Source organism: Centropristis striata, chromosome 5 (assembly GCF_030273125.1).
Source record: "Centropristis striata isolate RG_2023a ecotype Rhode Island chromosome 5, C.striata_1.0, whole genome shotgun sequence".
Taxonomy (NCBI): Eukaryota; Metazoa; Chordata; class Actinopteri; order Perciformes; family Serranidae; genus Centropristis; species Centropristis striata.
In genome coordinates, this window is record NC_081521.1 from 6,636,866 (window position 1) to 6,662,334 (window position 25,469).

The 25,469-nt window shown below is 38.6% G+C and overlaps 1 protein-coding gene across 1 annotated transcript in view; it reads right to left on the reverse strand.

The window, feature by feature from the left end:
* samd10b (sterile alpha motif domain containing 10b) overlaps positions 1–19,466 on the reverse strand; it is a 76,390-nt gene extending 56,924 nt beyond the window's left edge. The window contains exon 1 of the mRNA XM_059334204.1: positions 19,188–19,466. Coding sequence (XP_059190187.1) covers positions 19,188–19,200 — 13 coding nt within the window. The 5' untranslated portion in view covers positions 19,201–19,466. The remainder of the gene's footprint in view (positions 1–19,187) is intronic.
* Positions 19,467–25,469: the final 6,003 nt, after the last annotated feature.

Consider the following 25,469-nt stretch of genomic DNA (forward strand, 5'->3'; position numbering starts at 1 on the left):
TGTTGTGCTCCTGTGTGATGTGATCCAGGAGGCTGCCTCTAATTTTTCCCCGGAGGAGAGGGGAGGGAGAGGAGAGACAGAGAGAAAGAAGAAAGGTGGGTAGGAGACGCAAAGGTTGTGTCAGGGGGCCACACAGAGAGGCTTAGGCAATACTACTGAGACAGGTGAGGAGAGAATTGCAGCAGCGCCACTGGCAAGAACGATCAAACAGAGACATAAAATAGCTCCATTTCCTCCACGTCTTATTTCATGAAGCAACAGAAGATGTAAACCAAGAACTTTGCCAGCATTCTACTTCCTTTTAAAGCGTGCAGTTTGAAGCTTGTGACAAAAACCAACATATTCTCAGCAGCAGCAGCAGCAGGTGTCTTCAGTGAAGAATCTGTTTAATTTACGGTAAAATACCGGCAGCTTTGGTTGCCAGAACTTAACTGTAAAAAACACAGTGAGTAGGGTTTTCTATTCTAAATTTAAATGTAAATATCAGCAAAAACTGTAATTTAGACTGAGTAGTCCCGTTATTTTTGGGGTAATTGTGTCATTCATTCACACATCATGGCATTTCTCCATAAATTTAGCATTAAAATGTTATATTTTTACAGCAAAACTGTGTGTTTCCTACAGTTTATAACAGAAAATAATACAAGTTTTGTGCTATTCTTTGATTTACGGTAATTAAAAGTGTCTAATACGGTCTCTTTTTTTTCACAATCAACAGGTTACAGAGGATATGCACAAAACTCCAACCCCCACAACTCATATTCCCTCACATAGGGTAAATCAAAATAGCTCTAATAATATGCACAGAAACACAAACTTGCCAAAGTCAAAAACTTATTAGAGAAAGCGAGACCCCTTCCACTCTTAAACGAGGGGCTTGGTCCCTATCACACCACTCAGAGAACCAAAATAATATCCAAACCTATACGCTCAACACACAACAGACATTGTTACACAGCATAAATAAGGAACAAATAAAACAGATGAGAAAAACAAACAAACCAAAAAGAACAGACAAACAAAACAAAACAAAAAACCCCACAAACTATTAAGCTCAGGTCTTGCCATTTTTACTATGCCTTATATTGACCTAGAGTGCTCGTAACCCTTTATCGAGCAAATAACTATATTTGGTAACTTTAGGTAATATTTCAAGAAAAAAGTTGCAAATTTACTAGATTAAAGTGGCAAATCTACAAGAAAAAAAGTCGCAGATTTAAGAGATTTAAAGTGGCAAATCTGCGCGTAAAAAGCCGCAGATTTACGAGAAAAAAGTGGAAAAAAACTACTTTTTTCTCCCAGATTCACCACTTTAACCCTTAATAGGGCACTCATTGAAATACTTGCAAATTCCAAATTTCAACCCTAGAGAATATTGGAGGATATTACATACTGCCAGAATGTGTAAGAAAAAACATACGAGAAACGAGAAAAAAGTTGACGAGATTAAAGTGGCAAATCTACGAGAAAAAAATGTGCAGATTTATGAGATTTAAAGTGGTGAATCTGGGAGAAAAAAAATTGCATTTTTCCCACTTTTTCCCCGTAAATCTGCAACTTTTTTCACGCAGATTTGCCACTTTAAATCTCTTAATTCTACAACTTTTTTTCTTGTAGGTTTGCCACTTTAATCTAGTAAATTTGCCACTTTTTTCTCGAAATATTACCTGACTCTAACTACCAAATGTAGTTCTTTGCCTGATAAAGGGTTAAAGTCAAATTCCATATGAGATTGCAACATTTTTTTTAAAAGTCTGAGGATCTGCCTTTACTCCTATAATATATATTATCCAGTGTAAGATAGCTTGAAAGTTCATTCCATGTGATGCTATTTCTGATGTATTTGACCGAGTTTTACTGTTATTTATACATTTTTTACAGTGCAGTCAGACGTGTTTGGTTCAGGCCCTTCAGGAGCTTCCTTGTTTTCAGTCTAACAGTGAGACAAATTAGCTCACACCTGGGGGCACTCGCCCATTCTCCCCGTCTCTGTTTCCACTCCCTGCAGTCCCACCTGCCTCTGTGGGTCTCTGCAGCATGCTGTGTTGATTGGGGGTCTGTCTCTCTCGGCTTAATTGCCATGTTATCAGCTCCTCTCCTGCCACCGCCACTTCGCTGAGGCCTTTCAGTCAGATGGACATGCCAATTACCCCCTCCTCCACACACACACTTGTTCCTGCTCACTCACATGGTTTCCCGAGGCTGCGCTGTCAGGTAACATGGCAGACAGCGGCTCGTACAAAAGCGAGCAGTTTTGGATGAAACAGGGAAGAGAATCAAAGCGCTTTGTGTAGCTCTTATGCACACATGCAGACAAATACACACTTCAATACACATAAAGTCCCAGCAGGAGCTCCTTGTCCGGGCCGAAAGATCCCGAGGGAACCTTTCAACTCCCCTCTCCCTCTTAATCCTTTACTCTAAACACACTCACACTGTCTTCTATTTATCTCTCCTCTTTTTCCTGCCGATCCCCTCCACTTATTTCCTTACGGTTTTATCACCTTTCTTTTTTCCTTAAAAGGACGGTTCATCATTTTGGGAAATATGTTTATCTAAAGCCAGCAGGTGATTAGCTTATCTTATGATAATGTGTTAATTAGTGAGATTTAGAGGTGCTTGTACTGTAAGTGCAATTTTACCTTTGGATAGATCCAGGCTACCTCTTTATCTCGCTTTACAGTCTTTATGCTAATGCTGCCCCCACACCGGAGGATAATTTAGATGATTTTGGGTCCAATTTGAACACAGAACACCGTGGGGATGGTGCTGATTTAAGGCTAGTGGAGTGATGATTTGATGGGTTCCCAGACATAATCTTAGTGTTGCTAAGTGGATTGGAGCCTCCCTGACTGTGAATTGTAATTGCTAAACGTTATTACACTGGCCACAATTGAGACCAACATCAAACTTTATGTCCAACTTCTACTGCTAAATTTGTAAGCCTAATGATTCAATCTTCTCAGCTATCCACGGTTCTTTTTCTCTTTTATTGTTTTTTGGTGCAAAACAGAGCAAATACAAGTGCAATGGGCCGACACCGGCAGATGCCACAATGTTCTGATTTTATCTGAAGTCACATTTTGATAGTGCAAGTTTCTGTGAGATCCCAAGTCCCAACCGTGGCTCTGTGTTGCTGCGTTCTGTGTGAATTGTCTGGTGGGTAGGTTTTTAAGATTAAAGGAAAAAATTGGTTAAATGTGTGTTGTTTTCGGTGTCCCACATTTTTAAAATCAGTTAATATTTTAAAGTCATCTAGTGTGTGCCAGGCTTTAGCTAAGCTAACTTCCCCTGGCTGATGCTGTATATAATCATACAGACATGACAGTTGTATCAATCTTCTAATTGAAGTGTGTGCAAGAAAGAGAATATGTGCATTTTCCAAAAACGTCAAAATAGCGTCTTCCTTTAACACTCTACAGTAGTTCTGGCAAAACTAAATGTTTCTTCAGCTCCCTCTGGAGTCCCCTTCCTCTTTATGATTGAATATACAGTGTTTGTTGCATAGACTGTGCAAAACAACATATTTAAATGTGGAGTTGTGTTTCCCATTTTATAGACTACATTCTTTCTGAGATGTATTCAAAAACACAACAGAAAGCTGCAGATAACTTTCATAAGTTTTTTATTATTATTATTCTTTACATAGGACCAGCAGCAACTGCTTCATGCCCGTTTTACTGTGAATCTGAGACTCATTAGTATGACTGAGCTGTCTACCATCCACAGATACAACATGAAATGTCTTGAAAAACAATCACTTTAGTAATAGTCAATGTAATTAGGTGATTTAGAAATGTCTTCCTTTACCCATTTGCTGTAGGAAAATACATCACAGTGCACCATCAATGTCAGATTTTCAAACACTATTAGCTCTCTATTGATAACTCCCATAATGTTGACTTCTAATGACGCCAGATGCTTCATAGGCAGCACAGTGAAGTAGAGACTGCTCAGGGCTCCTCTTAGAGACCCACCAATTAATCAACCTCAGTGTCTGTGTGTGTGTGTGTGTGTGTGTGTGTGTGTGTGTGTGTGTGTGTGTGTGTGTGTTCCTGTCAATGCATGTGTGTGTTTGCCTGTTAACAGTGACACTGCCACTTTCCATGCTGTGTGTCCCGGTAATTTCAGTAATTCTGCTCCAGCATAGCAGCGCCAAACCAGCTCTCATTCCTACTCTCTCTTCCACTCTGCTGAACCATTTCCTTATTATCATCCGGCTACCCAGACGTCATAGACAATCTCACACACACGCACACACTCATACGGACACACACAAACTTAAACACACTCCAATTATCCCTCAGACACATCATGTTAACAATGGGGCATTAATAGCACATGCATGAGCAACCCCGTTTACTCGCTTTTTCTCTTTCTACGTCGCCCGCATACACATGTCTATGCCATCACATCTACTCATATTAATGCAGTGCCTGATTGTAGGCTATTTTCACTTTCGATGAAAGAGGACAAGAGAGAAGAAGCTTTATTATCCAACCTTTAATTATTTAACTTTCAGCCAATTTAGGTGCTCCTCATCCAACCCCCAAATCCCACAGTAGCTGCACTTTCCTCTGTTGGAAGCTGGCCTTTAAACTAGTTTAAAGTTTAAAGAGATCTGTCTCATTGACAGGCGATCCTTCTTAAAAACTTTAATTCCATCTTTTGACGACACAGAGATCTTTGCAAACATAATACTTGACTTGTGTCAGTTTTTGTTCCTGGTGGAAATCTTGCTTTTTGTCACAGTCAGTGGCCCGCAAGAGCAAATGTGGTGCACATACACACAAGTGCCTAAACTGTATGCATGTAGTCTGGTGTGTAGAAGTATGTGTGTCAGCCTGTGTGTTTGTGCGCGCCTGCCAAGACCCAGAGCCTGCAGAGCACCAGTGACCTGATATGTAGGGCGAGACCGAAATGCTGGGATGACAGCTTAGAGCCCGCCCCCACTAACTCTGACTGACAGCCCTGTAACCTTGGCTGCCTCCCGCCACAATGGTTTGGTCTTGCTTCCACTTTAACGTCTGTCATTCCAAGCTCAATATAACAACTATTTCTGGGGCAAAGTTCTGTAAAAGCATCGTAACAGGGCTGGAGGACAAGACAAAATCAGATGAAGTGGAATGAGAAAAAAGTAACTGCTTTTAGGGCGATATATATGGGGTCACAAAGTGATGGCTGTTTGTTCCTGAAAGCGGCTGTCAAGATCTGCAAAAGTCTTGCATAGCCCCCGGGTGCTTGTACACAGTCAAAATATACATGGCATGTATTGCTACAGGGTTTCTTTCAGTCCTCAAGCTTTTGTGACCAATGCAGCACTTAGGCAATCACTTCCTGCTGCCTCTATCACCCACTTTACGGGACAAATCCCTCCTAATCTACGGATAAGGTACAACAGCCACATGTCTCAGTGGATTTCAACAAAATCGGGTCAAAAGGGTGCAGACACTCTAAAGAGCATTATTATACACAAAGAGCGCACAGACAGTTTTCCCACCACACGATGTAAGGGAAGCAAAAGACCAAAGTTAAGGATTAAAACAACCATAAATCCAAAGAAAACTGGGGTAAAAAAAAAAAAAATGATATCAAGAAAGAAGAATTATAGCTTTAACGACAGGTCTGGGATTCCAAATCAAGAAACAGATGAAAGTAAAATATAATTTGTAGATGTTGTATAAGAGTCTGGTTCTGGCATCATAGCCCCAATTTCTTTCTGCAAATGAATCATTTAATAGGAAGTCAGGAGGGTGCACATGAGGTAGCGGGTTACATTTAGGCTAAAAGGGATCTCTTCTGTTCAGCCTCCAGGACATTTTCTGGGATGTGACATTAAGAAAATTAGTCAGTTTGTATTTGTGGCTGAAAGGCAGAAAATCTGATTGTACGTACATGCAAACAGAGACATGCAATGTCTCATTAAAGTACTTAAATATCCATGTAGTTTACAAGTGTCTGCAATGCATTTGACATGGCGTGAGGCATTTCTTGAGAGTGCCATATGGCTTTTATATATCTCAGCTAGAGCTTCCTCTTGGCTCAGTGAGTTTACGAGGGAAAAAGGGAACCATTTGTGAAGTGAAAATCTCACATTTTCAATAAGCATGCAACGGATTGTGGGATTGACGTGATTGGAGAGGGGCTTTTTTTATGCAATTCCTGAGAGATAACATAAGCCCCTTTCCAACTGGACAAAAAACCCAATAACATCCACTAACATCTGGCTTTTGTCTTAAGTAGGAAAGGTTAGAATCATCAGTACAAATGACTCTGCAGTAGTCATGGGTATTTTTATTGAGTGGTATATTTTTTATTATATAGCTTGTTTTTCATGTTTGTATATTTTCTAGGTGTTTTACAATATTGTGATGCTTTTATTTTGAAAAGGTGCCGTCCAGTGTGAAACGGGTGCTTTCATTCAAACGGTAAATAATGAGTGCTTCGTAATTCATATAAAGTTGATATAAAGTATTAAAAAGGCTTCTATAGTGGCGGGTGACAGGACACAAGGTTTGTTAAAGTTTATTTTCTTCTGTCATATAATATTAGTGGCTATATTTGTTGTCTTAACTATAGTAAAAGTGCTTGTTTGCTCAAGTGCTAATGCTAATGTTTGTTATTGTTTCCCTCCTCGTAGCTCTTACGGTGGATTCACAAGGTGACCAAGTAATGTCTTGTTTTTATTTTCATGGAGCTACGATTTTAAATAAATCTTGTGAACTATCAGTTAAAGAGTCGACAGTCATTCAGCCAGGAATGCTACTAAACATACATTCAAACCACAAAAACAATATAGAGCATGTATGTTATGCAGTCAACAAGTAATTGCAAAAAGCACATGTTTTAGGTACCAAGGTAACTCAGTGGATTTTGTGGAAATCGTTTCTTTGCAGGTGGGTATGCATGCAGGCAGATATACGTAAACCACCTTCAAAATAAAAGCACTGCGGTTGTATTGATTTCTCATTTCTGGGTAACCTCCCGCGGGCCGGACAAGGACCAGGTCTGCACTAGGTTGTACACGGCAATTTTTTCCCCTTTTCCCCTGTGCGTTGCAAAGACTCTGCAATCTTAGCCATATATTTCCTCTGCTCTGTCCAAGCAGCGCTCATCATCCTTCCACATTAGTCGGCAGAGAGTTTGAAAGAGAGACTGACTGAATGAATAAGACAGAAGTAACCGCATAACTTGGAATGTGTTTATGGCTGAGAAAGTGTAATAAGGGGATGGCAAAAGAGAGCTGAGAGAGGAATGCTGCTGTAAGAGAAGGAGATTGAGGTGAGAATAAAGAGCAGTGCAGTTGGGAAGAAACGTGAAAAAACAGGCAACAAATGCAAGGAAAGTGTGAGAAAAAAAGCTGTAATGTAGGAAGAATGTTAGTTCCAGAGGTTAAAGAGAGTCACAGAGAGTTGAGCTGCATTTAAACAACTCTTTCTCCCCACCTCGGCTGTGGAACTGACACGCTGACACTTGGCTGCCTATTGACATGGTAAATTGAGGGCCCATTCGAGCAGCACTGTGACAGCCAGAGGAGGCCGTAGAGCCTGTCAGAGCTGTATATATATTCACAGGGCACTATTACAACACACATCAGGGGACACAGCAGGAGAGCAAGGAGAGGGGGAGAAACAGTGGAATATGCACAGAGAAGTATGCAACAGAAGGTGAACAGTATGGAGGTAGGATGGTGTTTTTTTTTTTTGTTTAATGTGTGAAATATAGTCTGGAGCTGCAAGAGGAGGAGCAGAGAGAAAGGGGGCAGCTGAAAGCCCGATAAGAGGAGAAGACAGAAAGCAAAATTGATTTCTATTTTTGGAAGAGGTATGAACGATGGATGGGTGGAATGAGTCTAAAAGATGTTCAATTTCAAAATCACACACACACGCTGACATACTTTTACATATCGTTAGCATATTTGCCTAAGTCATACTTGAACGTTTTCGGAAAACAAGAAAAAAAATAAAATTTTTAGTAAGCCCATTGGTATTTTTAATTGATATTGTAACAGTAAGTTCAAATAGAAGTGTGAACAAGTTTGCATACAAAATTAAACACATCGTTTTCATATAAAAGTGACTTAGGCAGAATATGCTCTGACTAAGGCAATTTTTCTCTTACATAGAAATAATGTAGTTTGGTTTGTATGTAGCGGCAAAAATGCCTAAGTCAAAGAGATGACTAAGGCAGAAAGTGATTTTGGACTCTAACAAGTGTTCTGATAGGAGAACATAGGCAATAAGGCAGAAAGAACTCCTGAAGACCCAGCTCTTCAGAGAGCATCTTCTCTCCTAGCACCACATGATAATTCTACTCCTCAAAGAATTGTCACTAGCACTTATTGATGCACTAATAGCTCTTATTGCACTATACCTTGATCGTTTGTTTTTATTCTTCCTGTAAGTTGCTTTGGATAAAAGCGTCTGCTAAATGACTTAATGTAAATGTAAATGTAAGATGCAGCAGTGGTAGGAGGGTAAAGTTAGGCAGATATCACAATTTGGCCAAAAAATGACTTTTTTAGCAATTATGCTATGAGGCTAACGATATGCATGTCTCACATGCATATCAAACCTGCCACAGATCATGCTACAAGATTGCAAGCTGCACTGTAATTGCTTTTAAGGTGGATGAACGTGACTCGTGCTCCCGAGTGTGCAGCCATGTCTGCCTTGTTATGGTGTAGCTGAAGCCATTAGCCATTTGGTTTAATGGGCAATCTGCACCACGGGCTCCACTGACCCCCGGCACTTGGTAGGAGGAGCAGGCCAACCTATTAACAAAGAGTGAAAAGCTCCAAGCTTACCCTATCACACGAGGCCACACTTAATTAGACTGTTTGTTTAGCTGACTCTAATGGGAGGGATAGCGAGCGGGGGGAAAGGTTGACTGCTCTCCTTGAGACTGCAGGCTGAAAGACATCTGGTGAAGGATGAGACGGAGGACACGAGGATAGTGTGACTGCAACGTGGCCTCATCACGTTTGGCGCCAACTCATTTCCTCAGGACAGATGGTAACGATGAAAAACCAACAATGGACATAAATGCTAAATTAAGTCATTACAATTTCATCAACATGATTATAGTTTAAAATAAAAGTACACAAATGCTTTGTCTGTAAGCCCAAAACACATTGATTAAATTGATTAAGCATGTGTTGGAAGGAAGGAGGAGATGAAGAAGGAGGCAGTGATTGAGTCTGTCTGTTTAAGTAACAACAGTGCGGCACATGAGGGATACAACCTCTGTATGAAATTATACCTAATTAGTGCAATCCTTCAGAAAAATTACATTTCTCTTTTTCATCCATCCCTGTACCCTTTCAGCCCCTCTCCCTGTGCAGAAGGCTAATTAAAGGAGAAAAATTGGATATGGGCCTGTGCGCACTCTAATTCAGGGAGGGAGAGGAGGAAGGAAGGGAGGGAGGGAGGGAGGAGGTGAGGGTGAAGTCGGACCCGGGACAAGGGCACTGGATCAGAACACTGAAGCCTTGTCATTTCTGAAAGTATTAAAAGGATGGCAAGGTTAGCGATGTGGGTGGACTGGATGAGACAGTTGAAGTGTGACGCCGCAGAGCAGAAAAAATTTAAATTCCACCACACTCTGCTCCTATTAATCCACTGCTGATTTATGCTGGAGCGGACTCTCCTCTTTTACCACTTCATCAATCTTTGAGAGGCCTGTAGGACCAGAGTGTAAATGTTTATCTAATGAATCAGCCTCTGTCCATCTCAACCCTGCACAGTGGATCAGAGGTCAAAACGCTTGGTGGGCAGAGAGAGAGAGAGTCACTTGACAAATCCATCAGATCAATAACTCATTGAAAATGTCTTCCATTAACACCAACTCTCTAATAGAGTTTGAATGAAATTGATTATTGCATTTCTATAAGTATATCGCATGGGTTCCTTTAAGGATAGTTCATGTTTAATGCCGCTGTGATCTTATTTCCATAGTTATGGGCCCAATAATCACCTCAAGCGATGTCACTTATTTTAAACTGAGTTGTGTGTAATGCATAAATCAGTGGAGAACTTTTTAAGCTGTCACACAATCGCACAGGGTGTAAATCATGGGTCTCAAACTCGCGGCCCAATTGCGGCCCTCGTGGTGATATTTTGTGGCCCCCACCTTGATATGAAAGTTTAATGTGAGTTTTATATGAATGGCACTTTATCATGTTGTGTGTGGAAGGTCCCTTTAATTACTTTTTTTTGGGTAATTTTGTGTCTTTTTTTGGTAATTTTGTGTCTATTTTGGTAATTCTGTTTCTTTTTTGGTAATTTTGTCTTTTTTCTAGTAATATTGTGTCTTTTTTGGTAATTTTATGTCTTTTTAAAATAATTTTGTCTTTTGTTAATAATATTGTGTCTTTTTAAATAATTTTGTGTCTTTTTTGAGTCATTTTGTGTCTTTTTTTAATAATTTGTGTCTTTTTTTGGTAATTCTGTGTATTTTTTTGGTCATTTTGTGTCTTTTTTTAAGTAATTTAGTGATTTTTCAGTCATTTTGTGTCTTTTTTGTAATTTCATGTCTTTTTTTGGTCATTTTGTGTCTTTTTTGGCCATTTTGTCTTTTTTTTTTTGTAATTTTGTGTCTTTTTTGGTCATTTTGATACTGCCTCCAGCAGCCCCCAGGTAATTTGAGTTTGAGACCCCTGGTTTAAAAAAAACTCCACCAGAACCTATTTGCAGGCATAACATTTTCCTTTGCAATGAGTGATTGCTTACTGTTGTGCTACATAAAAATAAAGTGACTGGCCATCAGGAGTAGCAAGAAAATACCCGTTGGCCGGGCCAGCTGATTGTCAGGCTGGTGTTAAAGATGCTGAGTTAAATGTGTGAATCAAAGCAAAAACAACACGAGGCGACACTCAGAACTGTAGACTGCCAGCCCCCCGCCTGGTTAAACATGATGCTATGAGCTCTGTCTATCATCACTGATTGATCGCACGCAAATACCGATCAGCAGAGTGGAGAAAAACTGGACAGAGGAGGTGAAAGAGAAGACAAGAAAGAGAAACGGTGGAGCTGAGAGGATGCTAAATGTTTCAAAACGACAGATATGTTTATGAACATGGAACAGTGTTAGCAGCACATCATAATATCACAAATACCTTTTTTGAGTTGGCAACAATTAATCAAGCTCAGTAGGATTGCAGGAGATGTGAACGCATGGAGATAATATTGAAAATAAAAATGTTGTACCTCCATTAACTCAAAGTTACCAAAGCTTCATGATGATCATGAAGTTGATGATTCATGAAGTTCAGTCAGAGCTCTGAGGATTTGAAAGGTGCAAAACACAGTGTAAAATCACAGTATGAATATTTATACCTGCTTTAATTATAGAACTGCAATCAATTCTGGGAACTAAAGAAACCTGGCTGTGTTTCACTATTTTGGATGTTTTCTGTGGCAGTTTTTGTCTAAAGTCAAAACTAATAGTAATAGAAATTCTCAGATCTGTTTTTGTATTAGTATACTATGGTTGACTGATAAGAAAATAAATGAATAAATAATAGTAATACATATTTTTTCGGACCAAAATTAATTAGGGAAATGCATAGTGAATATTAAGTTAACTGGTTCTTATATATATCTTATTTCTTAGACGGGGCAGATGCATGTATGTATAGGGCTATATATACTGTATGTGTGTATATGTTTATATGTTTATGTATGTCTGTATAATGTTTATTTTTTTCGGTTCGAAAAGAAGAATTATTTTAAAAAAATACATATATATATATATATATATATATATATATATGGGTGATTATTCAATTAAGGGAGTTTTTCTGTCCCCAAATTTTGAAAAAATAATGTTTTTTAATCTCTGTTTTTTCTGTTTCAAAAAGTTTATCAATTGGTCTGGAACAAAGATCTTAGCATAGCTTTGATAGTATTTCATGATGATTTTGATATTTTTATCATTTTTTCAAAGTTGTCAGAGCAAAATGTCATTACCATCACGAAAACAAAACACAGATTTTAATACAAAATGATTTGAAAAGCAAAGTTTTCACAATCATTCCAGTAAGTACAAAACATGCTCTTTAAGAATCATATTCTAAATATTTGTAAATACAATTGGTCACTGTTCAATTATGTATCATAGTAAAGTAGTAAATAGTAAATTAAGCTAATATATTCTAGTTATAAGGTAATAAACAGATAAATTGTCATTACCATCACTGACTGTCATTACCATCACAGTCACTTGTGTGATGGTAATGACACGTGATGGTAATGACAATTTTCACTTGCCGCACAAAATGTTGGCTAGGTTTTCGCTAAGCTAAGCTGACTGGTTAGCTAGCATACAATTTACACTAAATATACGTAAATAAAGTGAAATTTCCTATTAATTAATTAAAATACTCAAATAGTAACTTGTTTGGTAATGACGCCTAATAAACATACGCTCAGATCAGGATGTATAAAACATCAAATTACTTACATATGTGGGCATCAAAAAATCAGGCTACTGCCTCATGTCTGGGAATCGTCCTCTGGAGCATCTAATTTGCATGCAACAATGTAAGTAACTTTTTGTAAAAACTTTATTGCTCTCTAAAATGTTGAGTGTGATGGTAATGACAGATGTATGAGGGACAGTGATATTTATATAATTAATATTAATAATAAATTGTAAATTGAATAAATATATATTATATGAATTTAAAAAATGTCTTTTTAAGTTGTTATGAGGAAATGCAAAGTAAAGTTTTAATGAATTTAGCACTTTTTATTGCTTTATTGAAGAGGGGATGTCAAAAAGTCTGGGTTGGGGACAAGCCCAAAGCAGTGAAATTCTTGCCCATTTCAATTTTCAAACACTGAAAATGTATTAAAATGTCATCATTGAGACACAGTTATTTTTTTCATAGCTACTACAACCTAACCTTAACAAATACAATAATTGTTTTTCCTAAAAAACATTTTTTTCTTGAAAATCTACCCTGGGGACAGAAAAACTCCCTTAATTGAAGAATCACCCATATATATATATAAAATTATTATTATTATTATCATCCATGTTTTCCTCAATTAACTTGTTTTTGATCATCATACGTCCTAATTTTTTGTTTGCGTTCATTACTTTTTGAATAAAACCCCTTTTTTTTTTATCGCTACACTTCTAATGCACAAGGTCATGTTTGACCCGTGTGTGTAAACTTGATGTAATAATGCAAAAGATATGTCAATGATTTTAAACAGAGCAAATACAGCAGCAGTACACACTATTCTGTGAATGTGTGGAGAGTGACTTGGGCTGACGTTACATTGCCACCCTGAATTATTCACCCAGTCCGGCCCTGAAAGCAAATCAGATAAACTGGCTAAACTGTTGGCTTGCTTCCAACCTGTGTGATCATCTGGACAATTGTGGTTCTTACAGCCCTTCTACTGCGTTTGCAGATCTCAAGCAATTACTGTGGTAAGCACACCCTATCATACCCAATAACAGTTATGGCCCAAACTGCAAAACCCAACTTGTAATACAAAATGACATATCCTTTAAGATGTCACTCAACTGAGGGAACAATTTCTCAGTACTTTCCCAGTCAATCTTCATCACTCTTGTCAAGACATTTAGAGAATTTCAACGATCAATCCGTTTATACAAACACGTCCCTTTCTGTCGCCTCTCTCGCTCTGTCCACTTTGTCTTTATTCCTCTCTCTGCAAGTCTAAAATCCACAGGCTCAGGCCAGGTGCAGCTGCAGGGCTGTGGTGGATCAGAGAGTTGATGATGGATGACAGAAGAGTGTGTGTGCATGCAACATGGTCTCACAGGAATCCGTGAAATAGCCACGGATTCGCTTAACTCAAAATCCGTGGAATAGCCACGGAATCACTCAAATTTCCGTGAAACTGACATGGATTTCGCTACAATGCAAGTTAATGACAGTCATATCCCGTGGCTATTCCAACATACAAAGTGATTATGTACATTCACTGAGTGAATATTTAGAAAATAAAACATATATTTCTCGCTAGAAATGTGATCAAAATCCATTTTATGCAGAAACTAAGTCAAAATATTGATTTTTTTCACTAAAAGAGAGAATTGTCCGCCATGTTTTTTGTTCTGACCGCCGGGACCTTGAAAGTCACGTGACTTGGAACAAACCAATAGGAACGAATATCCATGGAATAGCCACGGGAGATGACTGTCATTAACTTGCATTGTAGCGAAATCTGTGTCAGTTTCACGGAAATTTGAGTGATTCCGTGGCTATTCCACAGATTTTGAGTTAAACGAATCCGTGGCTATTTCACGGATTCCTGTGAGACCAGGTTCGTGTGTGCATGTGTGTGTTCAAGAGAATTCTCCATGCATTATATTGAGTGACACACTCCCTGCTGTGGGGTGGAAGGGGATGATGATAGACAGGGGAAAGAGGTTAACAGCTTGCATGCTCCCCCACACACACATACACACACACATATGAAATCGCTGTATAATCCCACCGTGCCACTGTAACTGAGAGGGTTAACACACTATTACCATATTACTTTACTACAGAGGCCAGAAGCACATTTGGCTCCAACACCAATTGCGCCAAATGGACGCTGTCTCCAGCAGGCAACGTGACACATGCCAGGAAAACAACAAAGGGTGTATTTGTCTGTGTAAAGCTAACAGCCCAAACCGCCTCCCCCATTGTCCCACCCACCGTGGCGCTGGCTTCCCTTCTGCTTCATCTGCATGTTCACACACACAAATATAAACACATGGATGGACCAAAACACACGCACACGCCCACACGCACACGTACAGATTGGAATTCTGAGGCGTAGAAGGAGCGCCCCAGTGGAAAGGGGCGATTATTTCACAGCTGAGTGAGCACACGACTTTGTGACCGGATCTGAAGAAAGGGTGCGTTGTGGGGGTGCAGAGGAAAGGGTTAACAACAGTCTAGACTGTTGACAGTTCGGAGGCTTAACACACAAAAAAGATCAATTGTCAACACTGTGGATGTAATTATTTCTACATAAGAAAACAAGATGTTTTCCCCCCCAATCATTTTGTGTTAAAGTGTGAATTCTAAGAAGACTAAAAGAAAATGCCAGTCATACTTTTCTGAGGAAAAAAATCACTGTTTTTCACTTTTGAGCCATTGCAGCGTCCTTTAAGGATGAAAATCCTATTAAATCCTCTTTGTTTGGGAGACATGTACTGTGCACATTTCTCTACATCTGTTAGGCCTCTTCCTACTCATATGTCCATCATTCAGGCATGGAAAAAAACAACCTCAACCCTCCTGTAACAGACTGTCTGCCCACATCCTCACAGACATGGGGGTTGAGATAAATAAATAGGTTGTTTTTGGATTCAGATCCAGCTGTGTGCTAGTCTCCATGTGCGCCTGTCAGGTTGATGGTGAGCACATATGTCTAGCGGTGTATGGATGGATGGAAGCCACCCTGGCATTCTCTGCACCGGTCCACGTCTTTGGATATCCTGCATGCTGAGCTTAACCAGGCCTGCCTCTCTGACTGGACACACACACAAACACCCTGGGTTGCCCCCATGCCTATTTTTGATGTCAATATGGGGTGGACCACGCTGCCGTCTTCCTCTAAAAGAAAAATCCCTGCTCCTGGATGTTGCGATATGGACAATACAGTAGCCCAGTAGCATCATTTGTATGGTTCCTTATCTCCGATATGACAATACAGCCAGATGTCCTGGGTGATTTAAGCAAACGTCTGATGAATTTCATCCACTCTGAATAGCCAAAACATAGAGGGGGCATAATTATAGAGCGTGACTCGCTGTGCAGCACGCAGCAAGATGGAAAATGTAATTCTCTCAGCAATTTACATGAAGATGAGACAAATAATGTCCATTATATCATTTAAAATGTGGATCATCCCTTGTAACTGATAGAGTCACAGGTCTGCAGCTGATAGCCTACCTAACAACAAAACAGAAACCTCCTAACAAATGGAAATCAATGCGAATATTACGCTATTATGCTGTGCAATCCCCTCCTTAAGCATTCATTGGTAACAAATTGGGGTCCCACGGTGAAATGTGGAGGAGTTTGATTCTGCCGTCGCTGCATTTTAAGGGCAGAATGAAGGATTGTGTGTCTATTTCATCCCCACAAACAGTTAACGGTTATCCAGTTCTGTGTCAAACTGCAAATTGCTTTGAAAAGTTATCAGACAAAATCCTCTTAAAGGAGAGTCTGTGCCCTCACATACACCAGGAGTGTTAGTAAATCTTAGGGGTCCCTGGTTCCCTGGTTTGTGAATCGAACTCTGTGTGTGTCCCCACAGTGCTACTTTCTAGTCGGACCAACACTCTTCATAGTTTAAGTGGCACAGCACACTGTCATGGTGGCGTCAACGCCCGTGGCGCTGAGTAAATTAATGATGCTTAAGTAAACTATGGATTAATTATAGATAGCCCAATGTGTCACTAGGCATATATGCATATCTGACTGAGTGTCCTACCTGCAGCAATGCTAATAGAGAGCTAACCTGCTTCAGCAGACAGAGGACAGATGGAAAACACACTTGGCATTGGCACTACACTGATGCTCCCACACGCGTTATTGCCCTTGAGCAGAAAGAGCCTCTGATTAGGCTTCACTTAAGTTAGTTAGCCCGGAGCAAACACCAGCCAGCCGAGCACAGGAAGGAAGGGACGGGACAATAACAACAACAACAAGGATACAAACACTCCAAAAATACTGAAGAGCTTTTCGTGCATAGTATATTATTAGATATTCAGAAAAAGACATTTGTTTTAAGCTAAGGCTGCATGAATGTGGCTTAACCCATTTAGGCCTAAAACGCCTGTAAAAATGCCTGTAAAATCTCTGGGTGATTTTAAAATAACCCCCTAAAACCTGAAATTTTTATGGAAATCCAACAGAAGTGTCAACGGCTACTAAATAATAGATTTTTCAGCCTCTGTTGCAGACAGAAATGAAATTCCAAAAGTGTTTGCTGTTATATCTGAGCTCCCTCCGCTATAGTCGTCTTACGCCATGATTACAAAGTTCTGGAAAAGTCCCATGCTGCATTGCGACACTCCTACATGTATTCTCATTTTGTGTCTTTTTTTAGTCATTGGGTGTCTTTTTTTGGTCATTTTGTGTCTTTTTCAGTTATTTTTGAGTATTTTTTGGTCATTTAGTGTCTTTTTTGGCCTTTTGTGTCTTTTTTTGGTCATTTTGTGTCTTTTTTTAGTCATTCTGTGTCTTTAATGTCTTTTTCTGTCATTTTGTGTCTTTTTTTGGTCATTTTGTCTCTTTTTTGGTGATGATTTCAAAGTTCTGGAAAAGTCCCATGTTGCATTGCGACACTCTTACATGTATTCTGATGCATTTCATTGGCCGAGAGACCGAAAATAGGTGGAAAAAACTACAAATAAAATGATGTATCCGCTTTCCTGGCTTTAATGGTAGAATAACACAACAGCGTCCTCGGTTTTAATGGTAGAAATGCGGTAATGCTTTCCCGGCTTAAATGGGTTAATCGAGTAAAGATGTTTGATCTGTTTCAACATGAGACATCCTGTTTGCTATGGCATGCAAATGGACAAAATTAATGAGTAAATCTGTCAATTGAAGATAAATCAGAAACTGTTTTTGATTATGTAAATAGTTTCTGATTTTCCCAGTGAAAAACTACCAAACATTTGCCGTATTTCCAGCTTCGAAAATTTAACAACTCGACTGTTAGTCAGGCAAAACAGGCTATTTTCAAATGTTTTTTGTTTGACTTTAGAAAGTTTGATGCCCATTTTCTCACCATTGTCTGATGCTGAATCAAACAAAAAACACAAATCAATTTGAATGAAACTTTATAATCAGAGTAAAAAAAACATTAATTCAAACACACACAAGAGAATAACACATTTTCCGAATTCGATGCAGGTATTTTGCACTTTCAGAGTAGTTTTGATTTAATTTTAAGTTAGGTCGATAAAGTGGTTGGATGCTGGTTAGTGAGGGAGATTGATTATAGTTTTGCTTACATCACTTTTAAAAAAGCCTTATTCAAACAACAAAGCAGTCCTCGTTCATGCCCTGCTGCTCTGCTTTGATTTTACACAAACCAAAAGATATTATTTTTGTATAAAACAGCCCAACTCTTTACAGCATTTGTCTCAATTATTAGTCAAACAAAAGAATGGAGAACAAAGACTGCTGCCTCATTGTTATATTCCTGAGCTATCATTCATCCAGGTGAGGCAGCTGCTTGCCCACAAATAAAGCCCATCAAGTAAAAACACTGAAGTTTCCAGAAGAATATAATAAGAATAATATAGAATAGTTATACTTAACCCTTTGATGCACAACATGGGGTTAAAGTGACCAGACTAAGTTTTCATATTCTATATCTTTGCAATAAATGAATTTCATCATTCAGTATTCCAGGTTTTCCTCAATTAACTTGTTTTTGATCATCATACGTCCTAATTTTTTGTTTTCATTTATTACTTTTTGAATAAAAACCCTTTTTTTATCACTACGCTTCTAATGCACAAGGTCATTTTTGACCCAAAAACTATTTTTCTTCATAAAGTATGAAAGGAAAAATGGATATAATGATCTGTTGTAATAAAAAAAAAGATATTCAAACACACAGCCAGCATGAAATAACATGAATGTGGGTCATTTTTGACCCATGTTGTGCATTAGAAGGTGTTTATATGTTGTGCATCAAAGGATTAAGTGCATTGAATATTAAAACACTGCACCAGTGAAATGCTTATCTGTAGATACTCTGTGACTAAGTTTCTCTGTGGATTTTGTCAAATTAAAGTTAACCTGACAGCAAAATAGTGGAGTCACACTTTGTCCTGACAGCATCTGATACCCTGTCAGATAGCATTTGGTGATTTATTTTGGTCAGAATAATGGAGATGGAGGTCCAAAAACCAAGAAAATTACAAATATAGGCTATATGGTAGCATCTATACAGCTTAATTTAGCAACTATAGAGTACAGTAACGCTTTTGATGAACCATAAATGGCTTTTAAAACAAAAACACAATAATAATACATTTGAAAACAAGCACGTGTCCCTACAGGATTATTCTAAGGGAATAATGTGTTATAAATAAGTGCTGTAAGGTCACTATATGAACTCATCATTGAGTCCCTGTTTTAACACTGTGCGGCTTGTTGGTAAAGGAATAGTAAGCGCTCCTACCGTCCACAGCCATGCTCGGTCTCAGCGTGTATCTCTCCGTGGTGTCAACAGGACTCTCCCATTCTTCTGCCGGATGGATAAAATGTTCTGAGTGTGAGGATGAAGAGCGCGTCTTGCCCTCTCTCACCTACTATGTGTGCATGGAGACGGCTCTCACTGTAGACGTGGAGAGAAAAAAGAAAAGAAAACCCTGGATCACACTCTCCCTCTCTGTCGGTTCACGGCCATTTGATTTCCGGGACGCCGGGACCAGTCCGATATGAAAGCGGCTCCTTGTGAATCTCCGCCCCCCTCTCCGTACCTGACCGCCGGGAGACAAAAGGTCATTACGCCCCGACACCAGCTGTTACTGGACACACACTGGATACTGCTCTCTCTCTCTCTCTCTCTCTCTCTCTCTCTCTCTCTCTCTCTCTCTCTCTCTCTCTCTCTCTCTCACGCACTAACAGGCGCACCATCACGCCCCATTTTATCATTATCATTTTATCAACCTCAGGCAACAATAGGAATAATTGTGGAGATCCATTTCGTCACACTGTTAAAATGAAAATATTCGCCGAAGTCATCTTTTGTCAAAAAGATTTTGCCAAATCATCTTTTTTTTTAAAAAGTAATATAGTTTTTTTTTCTGTCATTGTGTGTCTTTTTTGGTCATTTTGTGTCTTTTTGCGACATTTTGTGTCTTTTTTAAGTTATTTAGTGTTTTTTTGTCATTTTGTGTCTTTTTTCTAATTTTGTGTCTTTTTTGGTCATTTTGTGTCGTTTTTGGTGATTTAGTGTCTTTTTTAAAAATTTTGTGTCTTTTTTAAGTAATTTGTTTTTTTTCTGTCATTTTGTGTCTTTTTTGGTCATTTTGTGTCTTTTTTTGGTCATTTTGTGTCTTTTTTAAGTAATTTGGTGCTCATGATACTTGTCATGTCACGATTCTGACAGGCTTGTGTGACTCTTATGTAGACACCTTCAAAATAAAATGTTACCATATCCTGCTTAAGTCACAAAGGCATGTTCAAAAAATTGCCTAAGTCATTTATTTCTCTTAAGTTACATAATTTACACACACTTTTTTTTAATATAACTCATATTTTAAAAAAGTGACACAAAGCTGACAACATGCCACAAACAACAAAAAGGTCACTTTCCGTGCATGTTTTGCACAATACACTTTGTCCTATTACAAGAAAATATATGATCAGTGGTAAAACTGAGCCACAAAGCAAATCAACATATTAATAATTTAGTCTGCCTCCACAGTCCACACTTGAAGCATTTGTGGCGATGCTTAAAGTGAATTTATTGCATTTGTCAAACTGGTTGTGATCCTCGTATTTTTGTACTCATTTGTACAATTGGACGAGAAAACATTTTACTTAATACTTCTGTTCTGGAGATTTGGGAAAGGCAGGTTGCAGCATTAAAAAAAACTTTAAAATCCCTTGTTGTACTTAACAACCAGCCTGATGAAGTAGTGAAGCATTTTAAGTACCTGGGCATGATTTTAGATCACACTGTAAGTTTTCGTGAAAATTTGGTGAGTATTTTTAAGAGAGCCAACCAGTCTATCTATCTATCTATCTATCTATCTATCTATCTATCTATCTATCTATCTATCTATCTATCTATCTATCTATCTATCTATCTATCTATCTTATGAAATACTTGCCTTTGCATCTGACTGACAGTAAACACAGAAAGTAGTCGCCAGACAATCCCTCTATAAGGTCTCCCTTTTTTGCAGCAGTGAAAGCTGCACAGTACACTATGTACCTTGTCATTTTATTTGCACAGGTTCCAAACTTGAAGACACAAACCCTCATCTTGCACTGCTTCTCAATGCAAACAAGCTAGAACAAAAGTGAGCCCACATCTCAGACTGACATAAACAAACCTTCACGCATTCATGAATACAGAAAGTAAGACAGCCGGCATGTTGACAATATGGATCAACCGGGCTATGCAGCTCTTTGTGTTTACTTTCAGTCAGACTCTAAGACAAGTGCTCGGATTCTGTTGTTTTTTTTTATTTTTTTTATAAAGCTGTAAGATACTTGCACTGCTTGGTCCAAAAACTTTCCAATTTTGTGAGTTTTCCAATTTTGGCGAATAAACCAATTTTAAAAGCAAATAATCCAGTTCCAGTCACATACTGGGATTTAGTATTGTGCTGCCATAAAGTTGGGAGTCTCACAAAACAAAAAAATAGAATGATCAATATCAAAGCAGCAGCAGATCAATATATCAAGTGGAGTCGAACTTCCAAACTGCTGGATCCCTATACCGTTCAAAAATGTTCTCTCAAGAGGAACGATTGTTTCAGCAAGTGGCCCAAAACCACCAGCAGTGAGTTTACATTGAAGTGACAAAGCCTTCTAGCAGTAATTATGATAAGAGCAATGCAGGAGATTTGGTCATCTTCTAATATTACACAGGATTATTATTATTATTATTATGTCATGCCAAAGGACCCAAACCTTAATGAAATGGTCATTTTAATCCAAACCGCAATGTTTGCATAAACCCAGCCAAGTGGTTTTGTGCCCAACAGAACCTTAACCACAGTGTCACATCGGAAAGTGTTTATATTTTTCAGCAGTGATTTATTGGCACAGAAAAATAGTGTCATACTATGACTCATTCTAGAGGCTTTAGTGGGTTTATTTAATTTGGAGGACATGTCTAATCCCCATAATGCTACTAAATCACTATTATTATTGCTTCATCTTTCAAATTCTGCACCCTCAGTATTATAAGGTGGGAAATAGACATTCGGAACATTAATATAGCAGCAAACAATGATTATATGCAAAGATAAAAAGGAGTAATGACTGTGATCCGAGCTTCTCTGTTCTTTGTTTTGGTGGCTTGGCTCGCCATGCTTGCATCTCTACCTAACACTTGTGGTGTAAATGTACTACCTTTTTGATTGAGAAAAGTGGATTAAAGACCAAGTCGAAGTTCCTTTTAGTTTTCTTTATTATCAATCATCAGAATACACTGCCTAGGTACAGCGGAGGAGAACTTTGTCAATTTCAAGGCTGCTGAAAAAAGGTGTCCCTCCAATGGAGCCCTCAGTTCCCTCTGACTTTTCTGTCTGTGTGTAAAATAATTTAATTCGAATGTTCCAGCCCATACGCAACGCATGGGCATGTCTTCCCGGGCACAATCCTTAGGTAATCCTTAAAAGTCTAAGCATCCACATCTCCTTTTCATTCTGCCTGTATATAAACCACTTAAAAATCTTTACCATGGCGTGTTGGTATCATTGTTTTCAGCACAACCTCACCTATATGACCTGATTATTTTTTTCATTTTGACTTACTGGATCAACATTTTGAACGCAAAAAAAACACACAAAAACACAAAAAATTCCAAAAAACACACAAAAAACACAAAACATGAAAAAAACAAACCAAAAACACACACTAAATTACAAAAAACACATACAAACACACTCAAAACACACCAATTTCATTTTGACTTACTGGATCAACATTTTGAACACAAAAAAAACACACAAAAACACAAAAAATTACAAAAAACACACAAAAAACACACAGAAAACACACAAAAAACACATAAAACATGAAAAAAAAACAAACCAAAAACACACACTAAATTACAAAAAACACATACAAACACACTCAAAACACACCAATTTCATTTTGACTTACTGGATCAACATTTTGAACACAAAAAACACACAAAAACACAAAAAATTACAAAAAACACACAAAAAACACATAAAACATGAAAAAAACACACAAAAAACACAGAAATTAAAAAAAAAACACAGTTAAAAACACAAAGAAATTACAAAAAAAAACAGTGACAGAAAACAGAAACAGTAAACAGAAAATATTGCATTACAAATGCTGACTGCACACTGCAAAATTAGAAAAATCTCTGCAAAAAAAGTAAAATCATGTTAATACATTTCAAGGTGTTTTTTTAACCTTTGCTGAAAAAGAGTTGATGCATAAATTGGACATGGAAACTTTTGGAAAAGCCAAAACTTTAGAGTTCAGCTGACAGCAGGGCTCCATGCTGCTTCGTTTTTACGTTGCAACGTCATGAAGAAGTCGTTGCTCCGGCGCTTTCATGGACTCTAGAGGGTTAAAAAGATACAATCTATACTTGTATATATTCAATATTCCAACCCCTCTATGTCTGAAAACTCCCAGATCTTACAGCCCGTTATTTCTGGTTTAAAGCGGCCTGGAGACTGGCTGCATTGGACTGTTCTTGAACAAAGGTCAGGGTGAGGCTTTCCTTGTTAATAAAGAAACTTACATTAAAATATACCAATAGTAACATAAAGTATACTACACACTGTTAGCTCCATTATCACTGTAGCTGTTGCACTTTTTGGATAATTTGCGTGGCTAGTGCTATGCCTTTTCGTCTCAGCCACCTCCATGCTTGCTTCTTACATCATAAGAGAGAGACGTTTTTAAGCAACCATGCAACAGCCCACACGCTGAAAGTTTTTACGCAATAATGCTGAGGTCTGCCCAAACGGTCAGCTCCTTTAAATCAGGACTAAAAACACTATTGTTTACTGCAGCATACTCTTAACTTTAACACTTATCTGCTCGACTCTACTGCCCTTACTTTTTAACTACGCAACTTTTGACTTGTGCTTTTTGTTATTTTATCTCTTTTCTTATCCTGCTGGATCTTATTTTACTGTTTTCAATTGTGTCTTGCTGTTTTTAGTGTTTATGTAAAGCACTTTGGATCACCTTGTGTTGAATTGTGCTATACAAATAAACTTGCCTTGCCTTGCCTTTGACACCCCCCCACCCACCCCAGAAAATTAGAAGACATTATGCTTATGTTTTTACATGCTGAATAGTACCCTGCAAGAAGAATAACTAGAGCTTTTTATGTGAAATTGGCAGTTTGCCCCTTTAAGGTGGTGAGCTTTATTGAAATAGTAGAAAAGTGGAGAACATGTGTGGGCTACCATCTATGCAAACACATGATCTTTGCACAAACCAAGAAACCGGCAAAGCAAGGAGGTCCTCGGGATGCTTAGAGAAAAGCCTTAAAGCAGCCGTCCCCGCGCAGACACCCACGTCAGCCGCTATTTGCCCGTCAAACAGCCGAGCTTCACTTCAAAGCGGAGAATTTTGGAGCAAGTTGTGATCACGTCTTTGTCAATCTAATCTCTCAACATACCCGGCTAATTGATTCTGCTGCCGTTCAGATGTACACAGGCTGCCGAACGGCCGTGCTTTTATTGTAGAACAGTGAAAAGATATGTCCCTGAAAGACTTTAAGACAGTCCATCAGGCTCTGTTGGAAGATGAGGGCCGTCCCCAGAGTCCAGGCGGTGGATCATCAAAGGGTGAACACCACGAACAAAGGACCGGCTGGTCTGACAGGGCTTCACTAGAACACATGCTGACTGGGACTGAAGCACTCTCCCTTACATGCACAAAGGCGTATACTCATATAGATCTAAACCAAACATTCACTGTGTTCTGTTTCTCAGACCTAATGTTCGTAGACACACACACACATGCAGAGACCCACACACTTGTACTGTACGTGCTCACTCATGCTCTCAAAGACAGAGCTTAATTTAGAAGTGTGCTACTGTGTGCCTGAAAGGACATTTTGTCCTGTAAAAGAATGAGCAGCCAAACCTTGTATCTTTAATTCAGAGGATGGTCAGTGCAGTGAATAATGAATAGATTGGGACCTGAAGAGATCAAACCTTGCTGTGCACCAGTTCATTAGGTGGCAGGTGGCACAAAAGCATAACATCACCCTTCTAAAATAATCGCTTAACTCATTTTTTCAAGTTTTTTAGGAAACACAAAAAACTTCACCAAAAGTGTAACATATGACATTTATTGATCATTTCACTCAAAAAGGATGTAACAATGGATGGCTATTGGCATAGTAATAACACTGTGTGTACATTATGTAACTTAAGAGAAATAAATGACTTAGGCAATTTTTTGAACATGCCTTTGTGACTTAAGCAACATATGGTAACACTTTATTTTGAAGGTGTCTACATAAGAGTCACACAAACATGACACAAGTATCATGAGCATTAATGTTACTTCAAAGTGTCATTAATGTTCATGACACATCCCATGTCATGTTTATGACACGTTCATGTCACTCTTATGTAGACACCTTCAAAATAAAGTGTTACTAATATTAGTGTCAACAATAAAACACTGATAACCTAAACATATTTCTAAACAATCTCCCTCTAGCTCTTCTTGGCTGGGTTCTTATCTGATGCCTGTGAATGTGGCAAATTGT